This window comes from Trichomycterus rosablanca, chromosome 3, assembly GCF_030014385.1.
Source record: "Trichomycterus rosablanca isolate fTriRos1 chromosome 3, fTriRos1.hap1, whole genome shotgun sequence".
In the NCBI taxonomy this organism is placed as follows: domain Eukaryota; kingdom Metazoa; phylum Chordata; class Actinopteri; order Siluriformes; family Trichomycteridae; genus Trichomycterus; species Trichomycterus rosablanca.
In genome coordinates this window covers 55563122-55583391 of record NC_085990.1, presented here as the reverse complement: position 1 = coordinate 55583391, position 20270 = coordinate 55563122, and the positions used below count along the sequence as shown (strand labels likewise).

At 41.1% G+C, this 20270-nt stretch overlaps 3 protein-coding genes across 3 annotated transcripts in view; 2 read left to right on the top strand and 1 right to left on the bottom strand.

Annotated features, from left to right (window-relative positions):
• Positions 1-968: 968 nt before the first annotated feature.
• LOC134310706 (myeloid-associated differentiation marker-like protein 2) lies at positions 969-1838 on the bottom strand. Its single transcript, XM_062992334.1, has one exon. It carries the CDS (start codon positions 1836-1838, stop codon positions 969-971), a length of 870 nt encoding a protein of 289 aa, XP_062848404.1.
• A 10160-nt stretch (positions 1839-11998) lies between these two features.
• Positions 11999-13894, top strand: LOC134310630 (retinitis pigmentosa 1-like 1 protein). The gene is made up of 3 exons (XM_062992262.1): positions 11999-12951; positions 13056-13478; positions 13559-13894. Exons 1-3 carry the CDS (start codon positions 12018-12020, stop codon positions 13837-13839), a joined length of 1638 nt encoding a protein of 545 aa, XP_062848332.1. The 5' UTR covers positions 11999-12017; the 3' UTR covers positions 13840-13894.
• Positions 13895-17791: 3897 nt separating this feature from the next.
• The window catches only part of tbc1d24 (TBC1 domain family, member 24), a 17142-nt gene continuing 14663 nt past the window's right edge, over positions 17792-20270 (top strand). The window contains exons 1-2 of the mRNA XM_062991506.1: positions 17792-17892; positions 19785-20270. The exon at positions 19785-20270 is cut by the window's right edge and continues 588 nt beyond it. Of these exons, the coding sequence (XP_062847576.1) occupies positions 19855-20270 (416 nt within the window). The 5' untranslated portion in view covers positions 17792-17892; positions 19785-19854. The remainder of the gene's footprint in view (positions 17893-19784) is intronic.

Sequence of the window (20270 nt, the reverse complement as noted above, 5' to 3'; positions counted from 1 at the left end):
AACATTAAAACCACCTCCTTGTTTCTACACTCACTGTCCATTTTATCAGCTCCACTTACGACATAGAAGCACTTTGTAGTTCTACAATTACTGACTGTAGTCCATCTGCATACTTTGTTACCCCCTTTCATGCTGTTCTTCAATGGTCAGGACCCCCACAGGACCACCATAGAGCAGGTATTATTTAGGTGGTGGATCATTCTCAGCACTGCAGTGACACTGACATGGTGGTGGTGTGTTAGTGTGTGTTGTGCTGGTATGAGTGGATTTAAATACCGTGTCCACTCTATTAGACACTCCTACCTAGTCGGTCCACCTTGTAGATGTAAAGTCAGAGACGATCGTTCATCTATTGCTGCTGTTTGAGTCGCTCATCTTCTAGACCTTCATCAGTGGTCACAGGACGCTGCCCACGGGGCGCTGTTGGATGGATATTTTTGGTTGGTGGATGATTCTCGGTCCAGCAGTGACAGTGAGGTGTTTAAAAACTCCAGCAGCGCTGCTGTGTCTGATCCACTCATACCAGCACAACACACACTAACACACCACCACCATGTCAGTGTCACTGCAGTGCTGAGAATCATCCACCACCTAAATAATACCTGCTCTGTGGTGGTCCTGTGGGGGTCCTGACAATTGAAGAACAGGGTGAAACAGATAGACTACAGTCAGTAATTGTAGAACTACAAAGTGCTTCTATATGGTAAGTGGAGCTGATAAAGTGGACAGTGAGAGTAGAAACAAGGAGGTGGTTTTAATGTTATGGCGGATCAGCGTATATAACAGCGTACAGTGAGACTCTTAGGTAACATAACTACTAACACACTGCAGAAATGGCATTTTTCTAAATTGCTTCTATTTTATTTTCTGTATAAAATTATGTTTAAATTGAACTAAACATGATCAAAGCATGAGAGAAGTTACAGAAGTTAAGGGTTAAATATCACTGATGGAGGTTCCAGTTTTCTTTAACTTCGACAACTAGCAATCAGCAACCAGATCAGATCCACCACATATAAACCCAGGTTCACGTAGGTCAGCACTGTTGCGATGTGCAGGTCAATTAAGCTCTGGTTATAGATGTTGTACTTGTGGTCGTGGTGGCTCCAGTAGTGTTTGTACGCGTAGATGGGAAAGATGATGGCAGCAGACCCATACAGAACCACGGCTATGATGTCGAACACCATCTCCAGCTTGTCCAGGAAGCAGCAGACCAACCCTCTGAGCAATTTAATCAGCTGGATCAATATGATCAGTACAGACGCCAAGAAACAGACCACGTAGACCACGATGCACCACGCCATGGGTGGTGGCATACTAAAACGATTCATGGAATGCATAAAGTAGTCCGCTAGAGCAGTCAGAGTTATGCAAGCCACAAATGCTTGGCCGAATCGGAGAAGCCCGCGAATGCTGGACAGGTACCCCTCCGGACACTGTACCTTGGCCTTGACGGCATCCAGGGTGTAGATGATGAACGCCAGGGTTGAGAAAATGGCACAAAAGATGTTGAGCATGCACCACTTACAGACGAAAACCCAGAAGTAGAGAGCTGAAGCGGAGAGCAGCATGACGGCCATCTGCAGCGAGAGTCCACAGGTCAGATCCGTCCAGCTGTGCTGCAGAACGATCAGCTCGAACAGCTTATCGCAGAGGAACTTCTCAATGAAGAAGATGGCCACGGCGATGGCCAGACCGAGCAGCCACACGAACTCGCACCACACGCCGTAAGGGTTTCGCATCCAGCCGCGGATCATCGGGATCAGCAGAGCCAGTCCGCAGAATAGCGCCTCCAAGATGCGTAAAATGGTAGAGAGGCTCGGGCAGCACGGACTCATGGTGGTAGGGAGGATGTCTCTGCAACAGTCAGTTCTGGAGGTTCTCGCTGTCTGCTGAGTTTGAAGGTCTCGTTGAAGTTTAGTGCGTGTTCCAAAAGAACTGCTTTACATAAAAGTTTCCATCTTATCACAGAATTACACTGTGTGTGTGTGTGTGTGTGTGTGTGTGTGTGTGTGTGTGTGTGTGGACATGGTAAGACCTGATTACAACCCATCAGCTGGACTTCTAGGCAAATAAGGTGCAGTAGAGCTTGTGCTAAACCAGTCTAATATTCATTCATTCATCTGCAGTAAGTGTGTCAGCCTATTCTGGGTCTTTTTGGAATGTTCTATGTATAGTAAAAAAAAAAACAGGAAAGGGCGTTCCCAAACTGTAACCAAAAACTTACTGAGGAACACAAAAAAGCCCCCACATCATTTCTGATCATTCACCTCATTTATACAGTCGGCACAATAGAGGTAGGGCGGCACAGCAACATGGGTCTCAGGGACTGAGGGTTTTCCTCCTAAAACAACAACATTTACATTTTCTGCATTTAGCAGGCGCTTTTATCCAAAATAACTTACAATGACTTACAATTAACCTAAATATCCTCAAAGTGTGAATATTTAAGTAAGTGAATGATGCCTGGGATGTCCTTGTGCCTTTCCAGTGTATATTCCTGCCTAGAGCCCAGTGTTTTTATATGGCACCAGATCCACACTGAGGTTACCAAGGATAAACCCACTTTTAAAACAAGTCGATCATTTATTGACAGTTGGACACCTGATTTTGACCTGTTTCTAGTCAGAGGTGATGGTGAGGATCCACAAAAGGTTCAGTAGCAGAGCTGAGAGCATGAAGATCCTCTCCTCCTATTTTACTTAACCCAATATTGACTTGTTCCCTCTATCTGATAGGTCTAAGAACATTTTAAGTAACCGTTTGTATGGAAATGAAGCTCTGAGCCATGATTTTAAGAGATAAAGTGGAAACACCTTACCTACTACAGGACAGAGTACTAAATAATATATATATAAGTACTTTATAATATATATATTCTGTGGGGCAGTGATAGCTCAGTGGTTAAGGTACTGGACTAGTAAACAGAAGGTTGCCGGTTCCCTAAGCAAGGCCCTTAATCCTCAATTGCTCATCGTGTTCAGATCATTGTGTAAGTCGCTTTGGATAAAAGCGTCTGCTAAATAATGTAAATGTAAATATATACAGACAGTGCTGTGAAAAAAAAATTGAAAAAGATAAACATGTTTTTAATCATCGTTTCATTTATTGAAGATTCATTCAAAACCTATATCACCCTCATGAACAAATAATTGCCCCCTTAAACCTAACCTGTCGTTGTGCCGCCCATAGTAGTAACAACCACAATCAAACGTTTGAGATGTTTGTGATGAGTTTTCTTTTCTTTGCAGGATTGTTGTAATTCAGCTACACTGAAGGGTCTTCCAGCATGAACTGCCCGTTTAAAGTCATGCCACAGCATCCCAATAGGATTCAAGTAAAGACTTTGCTTTTGACGTATTTTTTTACAGCCATTCTGAGGTGGACTTGCTTGTGTGCGTTTTACACTTTGGTTACATTCATGACAGGAACGGTAGTTACTCATTACACAAGGTTCATCAGTTCACAAGGTTATATCAAACACAGTCATGGACGATTTTGTGTCTCCAGTTCACCTCACTTACACGTCTTGGTACTGTACTCCCGGGGGAAACCCACACAGACACGGGGAGAACATGCAAACTCCACACAGAAAGGACCCGGACAGGACCGCCCCACCTGGGGATTGAACCCAGTGCTACCCACCAAGCACCCGTGCCTCCCTGCTAGGGTGGCCACATTCATAGTCACAAAAAGGAGGACATTACACCCCAAAAAGACGGACGTCATATTAGGAACAGGGGGACATGATACCACAACACACAGAATGAAACCAGAACCCATATAAACCTCCAAAATCTGAGAACTCTAATTAGAGAGAAAATCACTTATGTTCTTTATATTTCTGCATTATTGAATTATATGAGGTGGAGCCCAGCTAACAAAATTATGTTCTGGGAACGTTCCCCAAACATTCCATTTTGGTTGTGGGAACATTGCATTGGAATGTCCCCTTAACGTTATTTTGTCCAGTTTTCCTGATGTTCTTAGAATGTTTATGAAAACGTTCATAGAACGTTACCTAAACCTCATTTGCAACCATAATTTAACTTTCTAGGAACGTTGTCTTGGAATATTCTAAGAACATTTTAAATAAGGTCCTCTAAACGTTCCCTTAACGTTCCATTTTGGTTGTATGAATGTTTTATTAGAACGTATCTTCAACGCTATTTTGTTAGTTTTGTCAGTTTTCTTAATATTCTCAAGACATTTAATACAAGTTAAAGAACCCAAAAAATGGGTTTAAATGTTACTTCAACATACTTTTAACATAACTACAGATAATGTTAATCCCTCTGTCTCTGTGATGGATGAAGGAGATTGTGAGACAGAATTGAAAGATTCTGAAGAGAGGTCATGTCTCTATGAGCTCCCAGATTTCTATGTTTTTTTTTTTTTTTTAAAGAGAGAAAATCTGAACCAATCTTAGAAAACCACTTGGATAAAGTGATTTTAAGTAGAAAGTTTAACAATTGGGACAAAAATCGACAAAAAATCTGTGAGATATTGGAAGATATCAAGTCGACTACAAGAGACTTCACATCCAGACCGAGCAGAGCAGCAGAGTAGGAGAGAGATCACTACAGGAGAAATAACTGCAATCAGAGGAACGTTCATGTCTTTCAGGATCATCACAAACATCTGCAGCACTGTGAGTGATACATTTTTTAAAAGTTGAAGCACAAAAAAGAAAGAAAAATCCATTATTTAAGTAATTAAAACGTTTGACATTTGAAATTCCTCAACATTCTGAACCACCAAATATACACATGAGCTCTTCAGAATGAGCCAATCAGAACTGTCACCTATCCCCCCCTGCCCTGTGGAGTGTGTAGCTCCACTCTGCAGTCCAGTCCAGTACTGCCCAGTCATTTACCCTCCTGAACTAAAGAGTGAAACTGCCAAAAAACAGTTTAAGCAGAAGCTCCTGAAGGAGAAGCCAGAAACTCTGTTTGCGGATCTTCATAAAACTGGTGAAGCCAGCAATCTCATCTTCTATTCAGATTACCCAAGCTCATGGCATAAAGCTCTAATCTCCTGCTACTCATCTGTGAAAAAAGAGGGGATCTGTAATGGGTGGAAAGTGAAAATAAAAGACCCTAATGACACTGAGACAGTTATGACCACAGTCAACATATACAAAAACGGAACTGTCATGATACAGGGAAACTTGAGTGAATTTCAGGGCTCATTTAGTAATCTTAGAGAAATTGCAGAGCAAGAAAAGTTAAATGAAAACACTCTGCAGAAAGAAGACTGTGCCCCCCTATACAGTACCACAACAGAGCCCACAGAGCCTCCTGCTCAGGAGCAGAAGAACCAACATGCTTCACTCTACACCTCCATTAACTTGATTAAGGAGCACTTCACACGACTGGAGGTAGAGTTAGTACAGCTTCGAGAGAAAGAAAGACAAGGAGAACTATCTAAAAGAGCTGGCGGCACTGAGGGAGCAGGTGAGAGAACGATGCCACAGAACCTCATCCCTCATTATCTTCCACAACCAGGCAGGAAGAAGAGACACCATGGGAACACTGGTCCTCCACCAACATCAGCACCAACAGTCACTATGGATACTCACAGTGCATCACTCTCCCAGGACCCAGCATCAATTGCTCAGAAACTCCAGACCCAGCCTGGAACACTGACCTATGCTCAGGTTGTCAGTAGAGGGGCAAATCCTAATGTGTCTGAACTCAGAGACATACAGCAGATTCTCAGTCACAATGCAAAACTAATAATTATATATAACATATATAAATAATTAATCATTTCAAGTTTTTTCTCATTTCCAAATTTAAATGACATTTAAATTCAAACAGAATGGCATCATTTCGAATTTCACTTTGGAACATTCAAGGTTTAAACTCTTCTCTGTTTAGTTTAAAAAGCAAAAACCCTGAATTTGTTAATCAGATTAGAGATATTGACATTTTAATATTACATGGTGAGACATGGTGTAAAGGAGAAGAGCCCACTGGTTGCCCCCCACACTACAGAGAATTGGTGGTCCCTTCTACCAAGTTAAAAGGAGTGACTCAGGGTAGGAGCTCAGGGGGAATCCTCATATGGTTTAAATCAGAACTATCACATTTTATTAAAGTAGTAAAAAAAAAAGGAGAAAACTATTTGTGGATAAAAATCAACAAAGACCATTTCAACACCTCAGGACTTATTTATTTGTGCAGTATATATTCCCCCAGCAGAATCCCCTTATTTCAAGGAAGAAACCTTCCCAAATCTAGAAAAAGAAACTAGTCATTTTCAAACACAAGGCCATGTAATGATCTGCGGGGACCTAAACGCTAGAACAGGAGACCAACCAGACTTCATCAGCACACAGGGAGATCATTTCATAACAGGAGATGATGTTCATTTTCCCACTTACTCCCCCAGGGAAAACTGTGGTAAGTGAATAAATGCACATGGAAGAAATCTACTGCAGCTCTGTCTAAGCCTGGGTCTGTCCATTGTGAACGGGCGGACGCGAGGGGACTCCTTCGGTAAGTTCATGTGACAGGTCGTCTCCTTCCCTGCCACTATATGGCACTGTGCCAATTAATGGAGTGCCTGGCTTGAGGGGCGGCATAATGCATCCTTAGATAAATAGAGGGGCGGGTACACCTGTCGCTCTTCTTCCTTCGTTTCTTTCTGGTGGTGGTGGTCTGTTTGGCGTGGCCGGTCCAGGTGCACGATCTTCTCTATTCAGCGTAATTGGCTGCAGGGACCATGGGGGAACACATCGCTCCACCGGAAGCCCTTCTTGGGTGCGCTTGCCTGTCTGCCGGTAAGTTCACTATTGTTACAAGCTGTGGCACAAGCCTTTGATCCTCGGTCTCTCGTGGGCGTCACTGTAGCTTCGCGACGTGAGAAAGGCGTAAATCGTTGGTTTGTATTCAGCTTCCCCTGGATCCATGCTGCTGTTTTGGCTCTATTTAATAGTGGGATATGTCAGTCTCTTCATGGTGACTTCAGCTTGTTTGTAAAACACTGGGTTGCTGAATAGCCGTGGTGGCGGCTAATGAATGTGTCCGTCCTGAGTAAAAGGAATTAATAATTCACAGGGCATTGCCACGTCTTCCAAATGGCTGATGGGTTTTAGTTAAAGGACATTTTACTGGTATTTTAACATGTCTTATGTGTTAAATGTAATTGATTAGTTTATATTTTTATGTAGTTTTTTTGGTATATTTGTATTGTCATTTAATTGTTTCTTTTCACACCAGTCTGGCATAGCTTTTTGTTTGGTATATTGTGATTGTGTTTTGTGTGTTTGGTTAGGTGCTGTGGCTCAGGTGGCAGTCCAGTCCTTGGTGGTGGTTTTTCTTCACATTTCTTTCTTTGCAGGGTGAGTGTAGTGTCACGGTGTTTGATTTAATAGATCCTTGATATCTTTGGTCTGCCCTGGCCGCCTGGTAAGCCCCAGCAATCCTTTCTTCTAATTTATTGGTATTTATGTTGGGTAACTGTGTGTGTGTGTGTGTGTGTGTGTGTGTAAATTTGATTGCTTTTTGTTAACTGTTTGTGATGTGTAATAAAGCCTTTGTGGTTAAATTGAAAACCGCCTCTTGCCCCGTGGTATTATTGAACCTGTGTGATCCCCCCCATACTGCCACATTCACATACAGCTCAGCTCTTGGCAACAGTACAGTAGACTACATCATAACAGACTTGGACCTGACCTTCCTAAAAGCCTTCACAGTAAAGCCACTACCTCCCCTTTCTGACCACAGCCAAATTACAGTATACCTGAACAAACCAACTGTAAATACTAATTGTATTTTTGTAAATACTAATTGTATAATAATAAACCAGCAAACTGTACACAATTAAACGACCCCCCAGGTGGGCTCAGGACAGCGCTGAAAAATATCTTCACGCAATTAATAGCCAGCAAATTCAGACACTTCTCGACTCCTGTCTGTCAGACACCTACCCCCAAAATACAGAAGGAGTTGACGTGGCTGTGGAAAATTTAAACAGTATTTTTGACCATGCCACTCAAATATCAAAGTTGACAATTAGTAAAAGCAAACCCAAGACCACCCAAGAAAACAAATGGTTTGATCAGGACTGCAAAAACAAGAGAAAAGAGCTAAGAAATATCTATCAGAAACATAGGGAACCACATAATCAGGAACTGCACACAAAATACTGTGAGGTACTTAAAGAATATAAACACATACTTAAAATTAAAAAATACAAATATATACAAAGTCAAATAAATGACCTGGAGAAATCCATTAACTGCAATTCATTCTGGAACCACTGAAAATCACTAAAAAGAACACAAAAGGACGATTTAACAATTATTAATGGAGATTCATGGAAAACCCATTTTGAAAAATTATACAGTAATCCATCAATGAATGTGAAACAATTTGAAATTTTCTGAAAAACTACAAACATTTGAAACAATAATTAAGAATTACCAAAACCCCCTGGACTTCCCAATTACAGAAGAAGAATTAGAGGACAAACTAAAAAAACTGCAATCCAGGAAAGCCTGTGGCGCAGATGGTATTTTAAATGAAATGTTAAAAAACACAAATTATAAATTGAAATTGGATATTCTAAAACTATTCAATTTTATTTTAAATGTTGTCACTTCCCAAGAGTCTGGAATGAAGGACTCATAACTCCTATTTTTAAATCTGGCGACAAATTTGATCCAAACAATTACAGAGGAATCTGTGTGAGCAGTAACCTGGGAAAGGTGTTCTGCACCATCCTGAACACCAGAGTTACGCAATTTCTAACAGAACATCATGTTCTAAACAAAACTCAGATTGGTTTTTTACAAAATCACAGAACATCAGACCACATTTTCACTCTCCACACACTCATTAATAAATATGTAAACCAAAATAAAAGCAAAATCTTCACCTGCTTTGTAGATTTCCATAAAGCTTTTGATTCAATTTGGCATAATGGATTATTTTATAAACTTATTGAGAATGGTGTGGGGGGTGAAATGTATGACGTCATAAAATCAATGTATTCACAGAGTAAATGTGCAGTAAAAATCGGAATGCTTAGAACTGATTTCTTTCACCAGTCACGAGGAGTAAGACAAGGCTGTAGCCTGAGCCCCACTCTGTTTCATTTATATATTAATGAATTTGCTGAAAAACTGGATCAATCCAGTAACATACCTGGTCTCACTTTAGGTGACACCAGCATTAAATGTCTCCTCTATGCACATGACCACGTCTTACTGTCACCTACAAGAGAGGGACTAAAACTAAGTCTAGAACTGTTAGAGAACTTCTGTGAGACATGGGCTATGAAAATAAACCACCAAAAAACCAAAATAATGGTCTTCCAAAAAAGGTGTAAAAGTATTTAAACAGACGCAGGTTGTCGCACCTTTTGTTTGTTTTGCTGGTTGCTACGCCAGCTAGCACCTTTGTTAGAGAAAAGCCGGTGAACCCGGGCGCCATAAGGGCGGTCGGGCTCGTAGGTCGTAAAGCCGAGGTAGCCAGGGACCTTTGGGTTTTCCTCTCTCTATTTGTAGGGAAAGTTGGTGTGACTTCGCGCAGCCCTTGCACTGCGGTTGTTTTGGCGTGTCCGTTAGCCCTTCCCTGCATAGTTAGCAGGCGGCTAACTGTAGTAGCATCCCCCAGCAGCGCGACTCTCTTGGGTCGCTGTTTGCATGGTCTTTCCTCAACCGGCGTAATCTAGCGGGTAAAGCCAGTGCCCGGGAATCCCGCATCGCTGGTTCAAATCACGCCGTGTCTAACGTGCTCTCATTCTTGTTTTTTCCCTACAGATCAGCTGCTCCCAGAGATCGCGAATTGGGTCTGGTGACTGCCCTGATCTGGGTTTCCGAACCGCACTTCAGAGGACTGTGGTTTTGTTTTTGTTTTCGGACGTTTACCATCCGGATTGTTATTACTACCGCACTCCATTAGCTCGAGCTCCTTTCTCTTTGTCCTTGTTTTACAGATCGGCCTCCCCTAGCGATCGCGTTTCGTGTCCGGTGTTTTTGGACCGATCTGTTTACGTTGAACTCTCGAGTGCCACTGTAACACAGTGGAGAGCGTAACCGCCTCGCGACCGGGGTTCGCGGCTCCACTCGACTGCCTTTTCTTGTCTCCTTTTTTAATTTTTTTTCTAGCCCGCGTCGAGAGCGGCGTCAATCGGGGTTCGCCCGATTAGTTTTTTGTTCTTGTTCGTCCTCTGTTTGTGTTTATTATTATTTATTAAATAAAAATTTAATTGGGTTCTCTGCATTTTGGGTCCACCTCCTCTCTTCATAACATATTGAAGTTATTAATATGCTGAATACTTTAAATGCCATTGAATTTATGAATAAAAATCTGTTTTTTATTGTGTAATAAATGGTAAATGTGTCAGTATAAGAGTTGTAGTATGTAATGTGGGTTACACTTGATAAAATACAACTTGTTTTGCAACAATTTGATGAATAATTTTAAAGCTATTGAAGTTATTAATATGCTGAATACTTTAAATGCTATTAAAGTTATTAATAAAAATATGTTTTTTATTATGTAATAAAGGGTAAAAGTGTCAGTATAAGAGTTGTAGTACGTAATGTGGGTTACACTTAATAAAATACAACTTGTTTTAAAGCAATATGCTGAATACTTTAAATGCTATTGAAGTAATGAATAAAATCAGTTTTTTATTATGTAATAAAGGGTGACGGTGTCAGTATAAGAGTTGTAGTACGTAATGTGGGTTACACTTGATAAAATACAACCAGAGGTGGAAAGTAAGAAATTACATTTACTCGCGTTACTGTAATTGAGGAGTTTTTTTGTGTACTTGTACTTTTTAAAGTAGATTTTACAGCCAGTAATTTTACTTTTACTTAAGTATGTTTTGTATTAAGAATTATAATTCTCTACATTTTTAATCATATCCGTTACTGAGTATAAAAAAAATCGCATCTGGGAAAGTGCTGCAGTGAATTCTGCGATGGGGAGTCGGATCTTTTGTCTCGGTTCCTTTTAAAGAGCCGTGTATATATATAAATATATATACAGTATATATATATGACTCCCAAAAGCGTGAATCGGTTCCTTTATTTCAGTTTAAAGGGCCGTTCAATACAATCGAATCATTCTACGACATCACTAGTAGTTATACAGTTTGAAAAAGTTTGATGGGACTAAAATAACACATCCCTAAATGTTTTAAATGTTGTATCAACATGTTTTTTCTATTATATTTGAATTAAAAACAACTATTGTGAGATTTATATCCACTTGTCCTGTTTGCATTACACAGCAGAGACCCCCCCCCCCCTGCTGTTAAAAAGTAACGTTTACTCTGAGTACATTTTAAATGAGTTACTTTTTACCTTATTTTTGTAATAGTACTTTTACTTGAGTACAATATTTTAGTACTCTTTCCACCTAATAATATTAAAATGTAGGATTTTATTTATATATAACTGTGTGTGACTGAATTTTAATGATAAATTATAATAAATAATAATAAATGATAATAAAATAAGTAATAAATAGTGCAGATGATAAATAAGATAATAAATGCACTATTAATATTAAAATGTAGGATATTATTTATATATAACTGTGTGTGACTGAATTTTAATGATAAATTATAATAAATAATAATAAAATAAGTAATAAATAGTGCAGATGATAAATAAGACAATAAATGCACTATTAATATTAAAATGTAGGATATTATTTATATATAACTGTGTGTGACTGAATTTTAATGATAAATTATAATAAATAATAATAAATAATAATAAAATAAGTAATAAATAGTGCAGATGATAAATAAGATAATAAATGCACTATTAATATTAAAATGTAGGATATTCACATATAATTGTGTGTGACTGAATGTTTGTATTTAAATTCGATGACACTGAAGCCTCTACATCACCACATGGTGACTGTTGCTCTGTCAGGTCAGGGTTCTACTGTGATGTCATACCTGTAGAAGTGTATATAAGGCAGCGCGCTGCTGCATTCTCATCATTCTGTGTTTAGACAGCGAAGAGAACAGTTGTGATTATGGATCGTCTGTGGACCTGGTTCCCGACACGCCGCCGGGGCTCTTACAGCCTCGCCGAGCCAGACACGCCCAACATAAACGAGGCTAAAGAGAAGAAAACAGGAAAGAAAAAGTGGAAGAACATCTTCAGCAGGGACCGTAAGCCCAAAGATGCAGGAAAGCTGCTGAAGGAGGCTCTGGAGGGCCAAGTGCGCCAGCAGCCAGAAGGTGATGAGGGTCTGGAGCTACACTCCAGCTTGGAGGACATTTCACCTGGTGTACTGGAGCTCCACGCTGACACCGAGGCTGGAGCTCTGAAAAACACCAGCCTGGATGAGACCAGGGGTGATACTGAGATGCTCCTGTCTGTGGAGGAGTTCGAAGCTGAGGCCGAAGCCCTGACTAACACCAGCCTGGATGAGACCAGGGACATCAGCCTGGATAAGACCAGGGGCAATGCTGAGATGCTCCTGCCTGTCAGTGAGCTCGAAGCTGAGCCTGAAGTCCTGAATAACACCAGCCTGGATGAGACCAAGGACGTTGCTGAGATGCTCCTGCCTGTCAGTGAGCTCGAAGCTGAGCCTGAAGTCCTGAATAACACCAGCCTGGATGAGACCAAGGACGTTGCTGAGATGCTCCTGCCTGTCAGTGAGCTCGAAGCTGAGCCTGAAGTCCTGAATAACACCAGCCTGGATGAGACCAAGGACGTTGCTGAGATGCTCCTGTCTGTCAGAGAGCTCGAAGCTGAAGCTGAAGCCCTAAAGGACCTGATCAAGACCAGCCTGGTTGAGTCAGAGGAGACCGAGCTTCAGAACAGAGGAGACAATGAAGCTGATTTATTCAGCAATGGTGATGATGGTGGTATCACCGGAGAACACGGCCGGAGAAAGAAAATCAGGAGAGGAACCCGGGGACGCGGCCGGAAGATATACTACAAAAAGAAGGATAATAACGGTAAATAAAAGGAAACAGATCAACATGCGTCCACATACTGAAGCCACTGTGGGATCTGATCTATCACTCTGATCACTCTTCTTCATTCTGTACTATGGTTTTAGGATCTGAAATAATAAATGAGGTGAAGGTTGAAGCAGAAGCAGAAGCTGAGGCTGAAGTCCTGACTAACACCAGCCTGGATGAGACCAAGGACGTTGCTGAGATGCTCCTGCCTGTCAGTGAGCTTGAAGCTGAGCCTGAAGTCCTGAATAACACCAGCCTGGATGAGACCAAGGACGTTGCTGGGATGCTCCTGCCTGTCAGAGAGCTCGAAGCTGAGGCTGAAGCACTAAAGGACCTGATCAAGACCAGCCTGGTTGAGTCAGAGGAGACCGAGCTTCAGAACAGAGGAGACACTGAAGCTGATTTATTCAGCAATGGTGATGATGGTGGTATCACCGGAGAACACGGCCAGAGAAAGAAAATCAGGAGAGGAACCCGGGGACGCGGCCGGAAGATAAACTACAAAAAGAAGGATAATAACGGTAAATAAAAGGGAACAGATCAACATGCGTCCACATACTGAAGCCACTGTGGGATCTGATCTATCACTCTTTTGTTTTAGGATCTGAAATAATAAACGAGGTGAAGGCTGAAGCAGAAGCTGAAGCTGAGGTCGCTGAGATGAAGAACGTCCACTCTGATGAGAAGGACTCATCTGCTGATCTGCTGAATCCTGACCAACCTCTGGGTGAGGAAAGAAAGCAGTGGATAGGTCGAGGTGACCCCGAGGACGGTATGAAACAGAAGAAGATCAGACGAGGAACTCGGGGCCTCGGCCGCAAAATCATCTACAAGAAAGACGCTTCAAAAGCAGAAGAGAGTGCTGCAGGTTTTAATCATTAGAACAGCGACTATGTGTGCACTAAGAAAACTAATAAAGTACAACAGTAAACATTGACTTCTGGTGTCTGTTTTTTTTTTTTTTCTTTTTGTTTGTTTAATCATTTTAGCAGAGGTGGAAAGTAAGGAATTACATTTACTCGCATTACTGTAATGGAGTAGTTTTTTGTGTACTTGTACTTTTTAAAGTAGATTTTACAACCAGTAATTTTACTTTTACTTAAGTATGTTTTGTATTAAGAATTATAATTCACTACATTTAAAATAACATTCGTTACTGAGTAAACAAACAAAAAAAACAATAAAAAACTTGTGGCTAAACTGTTCGGCTGTTTGATCTGGCATAAACAACTCCATGAATCGGTTCATTTGGTGAAGAGATTCAGATGTATAAACCAATCAGAGCTTCCGAATTCAGATTCTGGGCGGAATTTCAATCTGTCTTCATTGGTTGTTGTATAAATGAGAGTTTAGTGAACAAATCACCAATTGAAGCTTTTTACCGGGAAAGCTGAGAGAATAAATGAGCTACAAGAGTTTTCATTAGTTAGGTGGATAAAACAGTTGGGTATGGTTTTATATATTCTGGAAATATACAAGATGCTCTTATATAAAGAGGATTATATCCCTAATGGAACAACACATGGATATAGATCAGGTAAACAGATAAATGGTTATGATTTTCTGCTGCTGTGTGATTGATCTGGGTCGCGGTTCAGCCCAGGGTGTTTCTTTATTTCCAGTTCTGAAAGTTGGCAACCCTAGTTGGCACTATTGACCTGAACCAAGTTATTAAGCGTCAAGTCCAACAAGCTATAAAATACAGCGATTTATTAAGGATGAACAGAAGTAATGATATTTTGAATTGATAAGAGCAGTTGCAGTGTGTTAGGTGTGTAGAGGTTAAATCCACACATGAACTGCTGATATGCTGCATGGCTGGTGAGCTGTGTGTGATCTGCTGTATCATTCATCTATCAACTTCTGTTGGAAAATAATGTCCCTCCTGTTAAAAAAGTAAAGAAGTAACGTTTACTCTGAGTACATTTTAAATGAGTTACTTTTTACTCGAGTAGTTTTTTAGACTAGTAATTTTACTTGTAGTTAAGTAAAAAAAAAATCATCAAAATAGTAGTACTTTTTCCACCTCTGAGTACAACTTGTTTTGGAGCAATTTGATGAATATTTTAAAAACTATTGAAGTTATTAATATGATAAATACTTTAAATGCTATTGAAGTAATGAATAAAAATCTGTTTTTTATTATGTAATAAAGGGTAAAAGTGTCAGTATAAGAGTTGTAGTATGTAATGTAAAAGCTATTGAAGTTTTTTTTTGTTTTAATAGTAGCAGCAACTGAAAAAAGAAAAGAAATACTTTTATGGTCACAACATTGATTGAGCCTGAACAGGAGTTAAAGGGACAGAGTATCGTTATTTTTAAAGATAATGTTATTTTTAAAGATAATCTGTTGTTTGGGTGCTCAGTATATAAACTTTTGAGATCTCAGCATTAAAAACACGACTTACCTTCACCTGCACTAATGCACGGCCTCAGACAGATGTTCTCTCTCTTTAACTTCTTTATTTTATGCTGCAGTACATCTATTTTTCAAAGAAGCTCAGGTGAACACACCCAATACAATGTGATAACAGTCAGGGCTTTAAGCATACAGAGGTGGGCGAGTGGGCACAGAGGTGGATGAATGAATAGATATTGTCAGCACAAGAACTGAAAAAAGCGAGTTGTTCCACAATATATTTTTACACAAATATATTTCAACACAATATATTTTAATAAAAAAAGTCAACTAGCACTTACTTCAATTGATTTAGGATATTGGCTAATAAAACATTGACATTCTGTGAATGTGGTTGTGGAGCAGTGTACTAAATGTCAAACTTGTTGCCACTATTATAAACCTGAATATGGGCGACCTGTCCTTTTGTGCTGATGTGAATCGGTCGGATCGAGTTGTTGGAGTTCACACTTAGCGATCGAGAGCCGAGTTTCGATCGCAGAGCGATCCGGCAAATCTAGCGCTGACCAGTCGCAGAGCGAAAATCAGGGCAGAAGTCGTGTAGTGTGAACCGGGCATAACGCAGCAACGTGCACTAGGCACACGGTATCGGATGTTTAGTATCGGAGCCTCGTTTGCGAGTATGAGTACGAGTTAATGAGCGCGGTATCGGGCCAATACCCCATACCAGTATCGGTACTCATGCATCTCTAGTCTCGTAAGAGATTTTAAAAGCATTTACAAACTTCTCTATGTTCATTTCTAAGTAATATTATCTGTAAACCTGAAATCATTGAAAGTCATAAGTTTATTATAGTGCAGTTCAGCACAATAACAGCAAAATAAACTAAGCAATTGCACCAGTCTTAACAAGCATTACTAAGTATTTAAAATGCGCAGTGCGAAGGCTAATGTTAACGTTTAGCTAATGTCCCAAGTTACTCATTTGAAAACATTCGACTTTCTACAATGAGCACTTATTTTTAACCCTTTGATGCACAACCTGGGTCAAAAGTGACCCAACTGAGTTTTTATTTTCTACATCTTTGCAATAAATTAATTTCATCATTCAAGCTTCCATGAATTTTTCAATGAACTTGTTTTTGATCATCACAAATCCTTATTTCAGTTTTATATTTTTTGCTTTTTTTAATAAAAATCATTTTTGTATCAATACCCTCCTAATGCACAACATGGGTCAAAAATGACCCTTATGTATTTACTATGGAATTTGACAGGAACTACTGACATTTGTAAGTGTTTGTAGTCAAAAACATATTTACTGATCTTTTGAAAGACAACCGAAGATTCGGCTCTTGAATCTTGAATATGTTCAATACTATTTGCTTGCTAGCTGTTTACATATTCTAGTATAGATAGCTTTTATTAGCTAAGACAGCAAATACATGAATAACTGACAAATGTGCATATGAAAATATTCTTGAATGGATGAATATGGGTCATTTTTGACTCATGTTGTGCATTAGAAGGGGTTTGCTTAGCTTGTGCATCAAAGGGTTAATAACATTTCAGAGATAATATAGTTTTTCATGTTTATTATTAATATAAACTGGTTAAGTTTAGCAGGGCGCTGCTTGATGAACGTCTTGTTTTTATTTCTCACTGTAAGTTGACGACAGTTTAGCCGTCGATAAAATCTTGTCAGATTCTTTTGACCTCAAATGAGCTCTGACTCAATAACACATGTGGCAGGAATTTCATCTTCACATTAGTACACAAGCTCGTACTTTGGCAGACTCATGTTTCAGAATAAAAGAACTGAAAACACGACATTTGTATTTCACTTAAAGTTCTGTGTGGAGGAAGGTCATAGAACATTCTGGTGGGCTCGTGTAGGCCGACGATGAGGGCCCCAAAATGATCAAAACAGCCCTGCTGCCAAATATAAAGTGAATGAAGTGAATAATTTAAGGTTAAAAACTGTTTTGTAAGAAATCAGGATGAGATATGTTCCATCTCTGTAAAAACAAACTAATTCACTTAAAGCTAATTAGAATCAGGCGATAGTGCTGAGGACCGGGTGCGTCTCAATCCGAACAGAGCTGCACTAGATAGGGTGTAGATTACCAATCCTGCTGCTTGTATTCTTACACACTACTTACTGCAGTTGTGTGCGATTTGGAACGCGCCCCAAACCTTCCTGCCTCGTGATCTGTGGTCAACAAGACTAGCGGGGTTTTGTCCCGCCCTACTGGATAACGATTGGACGCTGCCTTTTTATCTGTTCGCTGATTGGACAGCATTTCTATGCGTCAAGATGGGGTCGTTTGGAAAGCGGGTCGAAAAGGAAATAAAAGAAGATTAAACACAATACTGTGTACAGTAATCTGATATTAATCTGAGCATGTGTTAATGTGTTAATCTGGGTATCAGTCGATGTGGAATTAAACGCAGCATCCTGTCCGGGTGAGGCTGACGCGAGGCTGCGCATGCGTCACAAGATGGGCGGGTCTGGACTGCGCATGCTCAGTGCTCAGAGTGCAGATGAACACAGGCTGAATGAGAGCTGAGCAAAGGTGGGACTGAATTTACGTTAATATTCATTTATATTTATGTATTTATTTAATTTTTATTGATATTTTATTAGAGATTTGTGTGTTTTAATAGTGCACGAACTGTCATGATTACGTTATCGATATGACACGTTTTTTTTTACTATAACAGTTGTGCCTATTATTTACATTCCACATTTAATGGTTTTACTGTGTAATTATCCTAATGCTTCTTATATATGATATAATTCATGTGCACTTATTATTTTCTGTATTAATGTTGTGCTTTCTTGCATTGCATGACCTGCTTTACATTTGGAGCACAGCTGAGCTCAAAGGTTTTGCTTTTTATTCCTAAAATTAGTCAAAATCTAAACAGAAACACAATCAATTAAATCATTATGTATTTTTCATGGTCTAAGCGTCTTCAGGAAGCGAGATTTAACAAGCAGCTGTCGGTAGGTACAAAGTTCGTGGAACAGTGGCCTCTACGCCAAGGTCCGGAGAGAAAAACCCACATCTGGTACCATAAATGATAATCTAGAACATTAGTGAGACTGTCCACAGTCAATCAAGCTTTACATGATCATGGTCTTGAATTTTGCTCCGAAGGTGAATGAATATAATGCATCTTGTTGTCACAATGCAGCGTGTAGCTCATGAAGGAGGATAGTTTCATAGGATAGCCGGCTCGGTGGGTATATACGGTGTGGAAGGCGCTCTCAGCCGATCTGGCATGCTGATCATCTTCCCTGGGCCGGATGGGATCTTCCAGCAAGACGTGAGACACGTCACACGGCTAGAAATGTCCCACACTGGTTGGAAGAGCATGACCGATACTTCCTAGTACTACCCCGGCCCCCTAACTCCCCCAGACTGTAACCCAGTGGAGCATCTGTGGGATCAGCATGGCTCCAGATACCTGTGAGAACCCACCAGGACCTTACTGGGTCACTCCCAGCCCGTCTAGCTGCTGGGTTTAATCATTAACATCGTGCTCGTGTGTGTTTATGATCCTGTCATGTGAGAATCACTGGTGTAAAATATATGGACACTTTGTAGTTCTACAATTACTGACTGTAGTCCATCTGTTTCTCTACATGCTTTGTTACCCCCTTTCATGCTGTTCTTCAATGGTCAGGACTCTCCCAGGACCATGAGGGTCATTCTCAGCACTGCAGTGACACTGACATGGTGGTGGTGTGTTAGTGTGTGTTGTGCTGGTATGAGTGGATCAGACACAGCAGCGCTGCTGGAGTTTTTAAACACCTCACTGTCACTGCTGGACTGAGAATCGTCCACCAGCCAAAAATATCCAGCCAACAGCGCCCCGTGGGCAGCGTCCTGTGACCACTGATGAAGGTCTAGAAGATGAGCGACTCAAACAGCAGCAATAGATGAGCGATCGTCTCTGACTTTACATCTACAAGGTGGACCGACTAGGTAGGAGTGTCTAATAGAGTGGACAGTGAGTGGACACGGTGTTTAAAAACTCCAGCAGCGCTGCTGTGTCTGATCCACTCATACCAGCACAACACACACTAACACACCACCACCATGTCAGTGTCACTGCAGTGCTGAGAATCATCCACCACCTAAATAATACCTGCTCTGTGGTGGTCCTGACCATTGAAGAACAGCATGCAGAGAAACAGATGGACTACAGTCAGTAATTGTAGAACTACAAAGTGCTTCTATATGGTAAGTGGAGCTGATAAAATGGACAGTGAGTGTAGAAACCAGGAGGTGGTTTTAATGTTATGATTGATCGGTGTATGTGTTTATTAGTTTATAAGTATTTGCTGCTAGACCAGCCTTCACTTGTATGGAAGGCTGTCGGGCCCCTGAGCAAGGCCCTTATTAATCGCTGTTATTTCTTATAAGCTGTTTTCTAACATATTTGTTTCTCTCCTCAGAATGCGTACGGTCGCTCGCTCTCTCTACCGCTAATCTTCCCGCTTGGTCCCGTCTCAGAGGTTAAAGGTCATGGAGGAGGATTTCGGGGTTTTCGTGGACTGGACGCTGGAGGTCGGAGTCGCCCGCGACGCGCCGCCTGGAAAAACCGACTACACCGACCCTAAGGAGCGCAAGCGCCACGCCCGCTCGGGTCAGTGGGCGAAGAGCCACGCGCAGCGGGCGCTGGTGTATCGGGAGCTGGTGAGAGCGCTGCCCTGCCGCTCGGTCACGCCGGACGCCAGCGTGTACCGCGCCGCTACGGAGAAAACGCACAACAGCGACACGGACACCAGGAAGAAGGACGCAGGCGCGGTGGTGGTACCGCTGCCCGATTTCGCGTCCGGCGGTTCGGTCCCGCGGTACTGCCTGAAGCCCGAGTCGCTCGGCTCGGTCGGGCGCGTCCTGTCGCGTCTGGAATCCGAATTTCCCGACGTCTCTTACTGCCC

Coding starts and splice junctions, on each gene's coding strand:
- LOC134310706 (XM_062992334.1), bottom strand. CDS start 1,838: ATGAGTCCGTGCTGCCCGAGCCTCTCTACCATTTTACGCATCTTGGAG.
- LOC134310630 (XM_062992262.1), top strand. CDS start 12,018: ATGGATCGTCTGTGGACCTGGTTCCCGACACGCCGCCGGGGCTCTTAC. Junction 12,952..13,055: donor CAAAAAGAAGGATAATAACG/GTAAATAAAAGG, acceptor CTATGGTTTTAG/GATCTGAAATAATAAATGAG. Junction 13,479..13,558: donor CAAAAAGAAGGATAATAACG/GTAAATAAAAGG, acceptor CTTTTGTTTTAG/GATCTGAAATAATAAACGAG.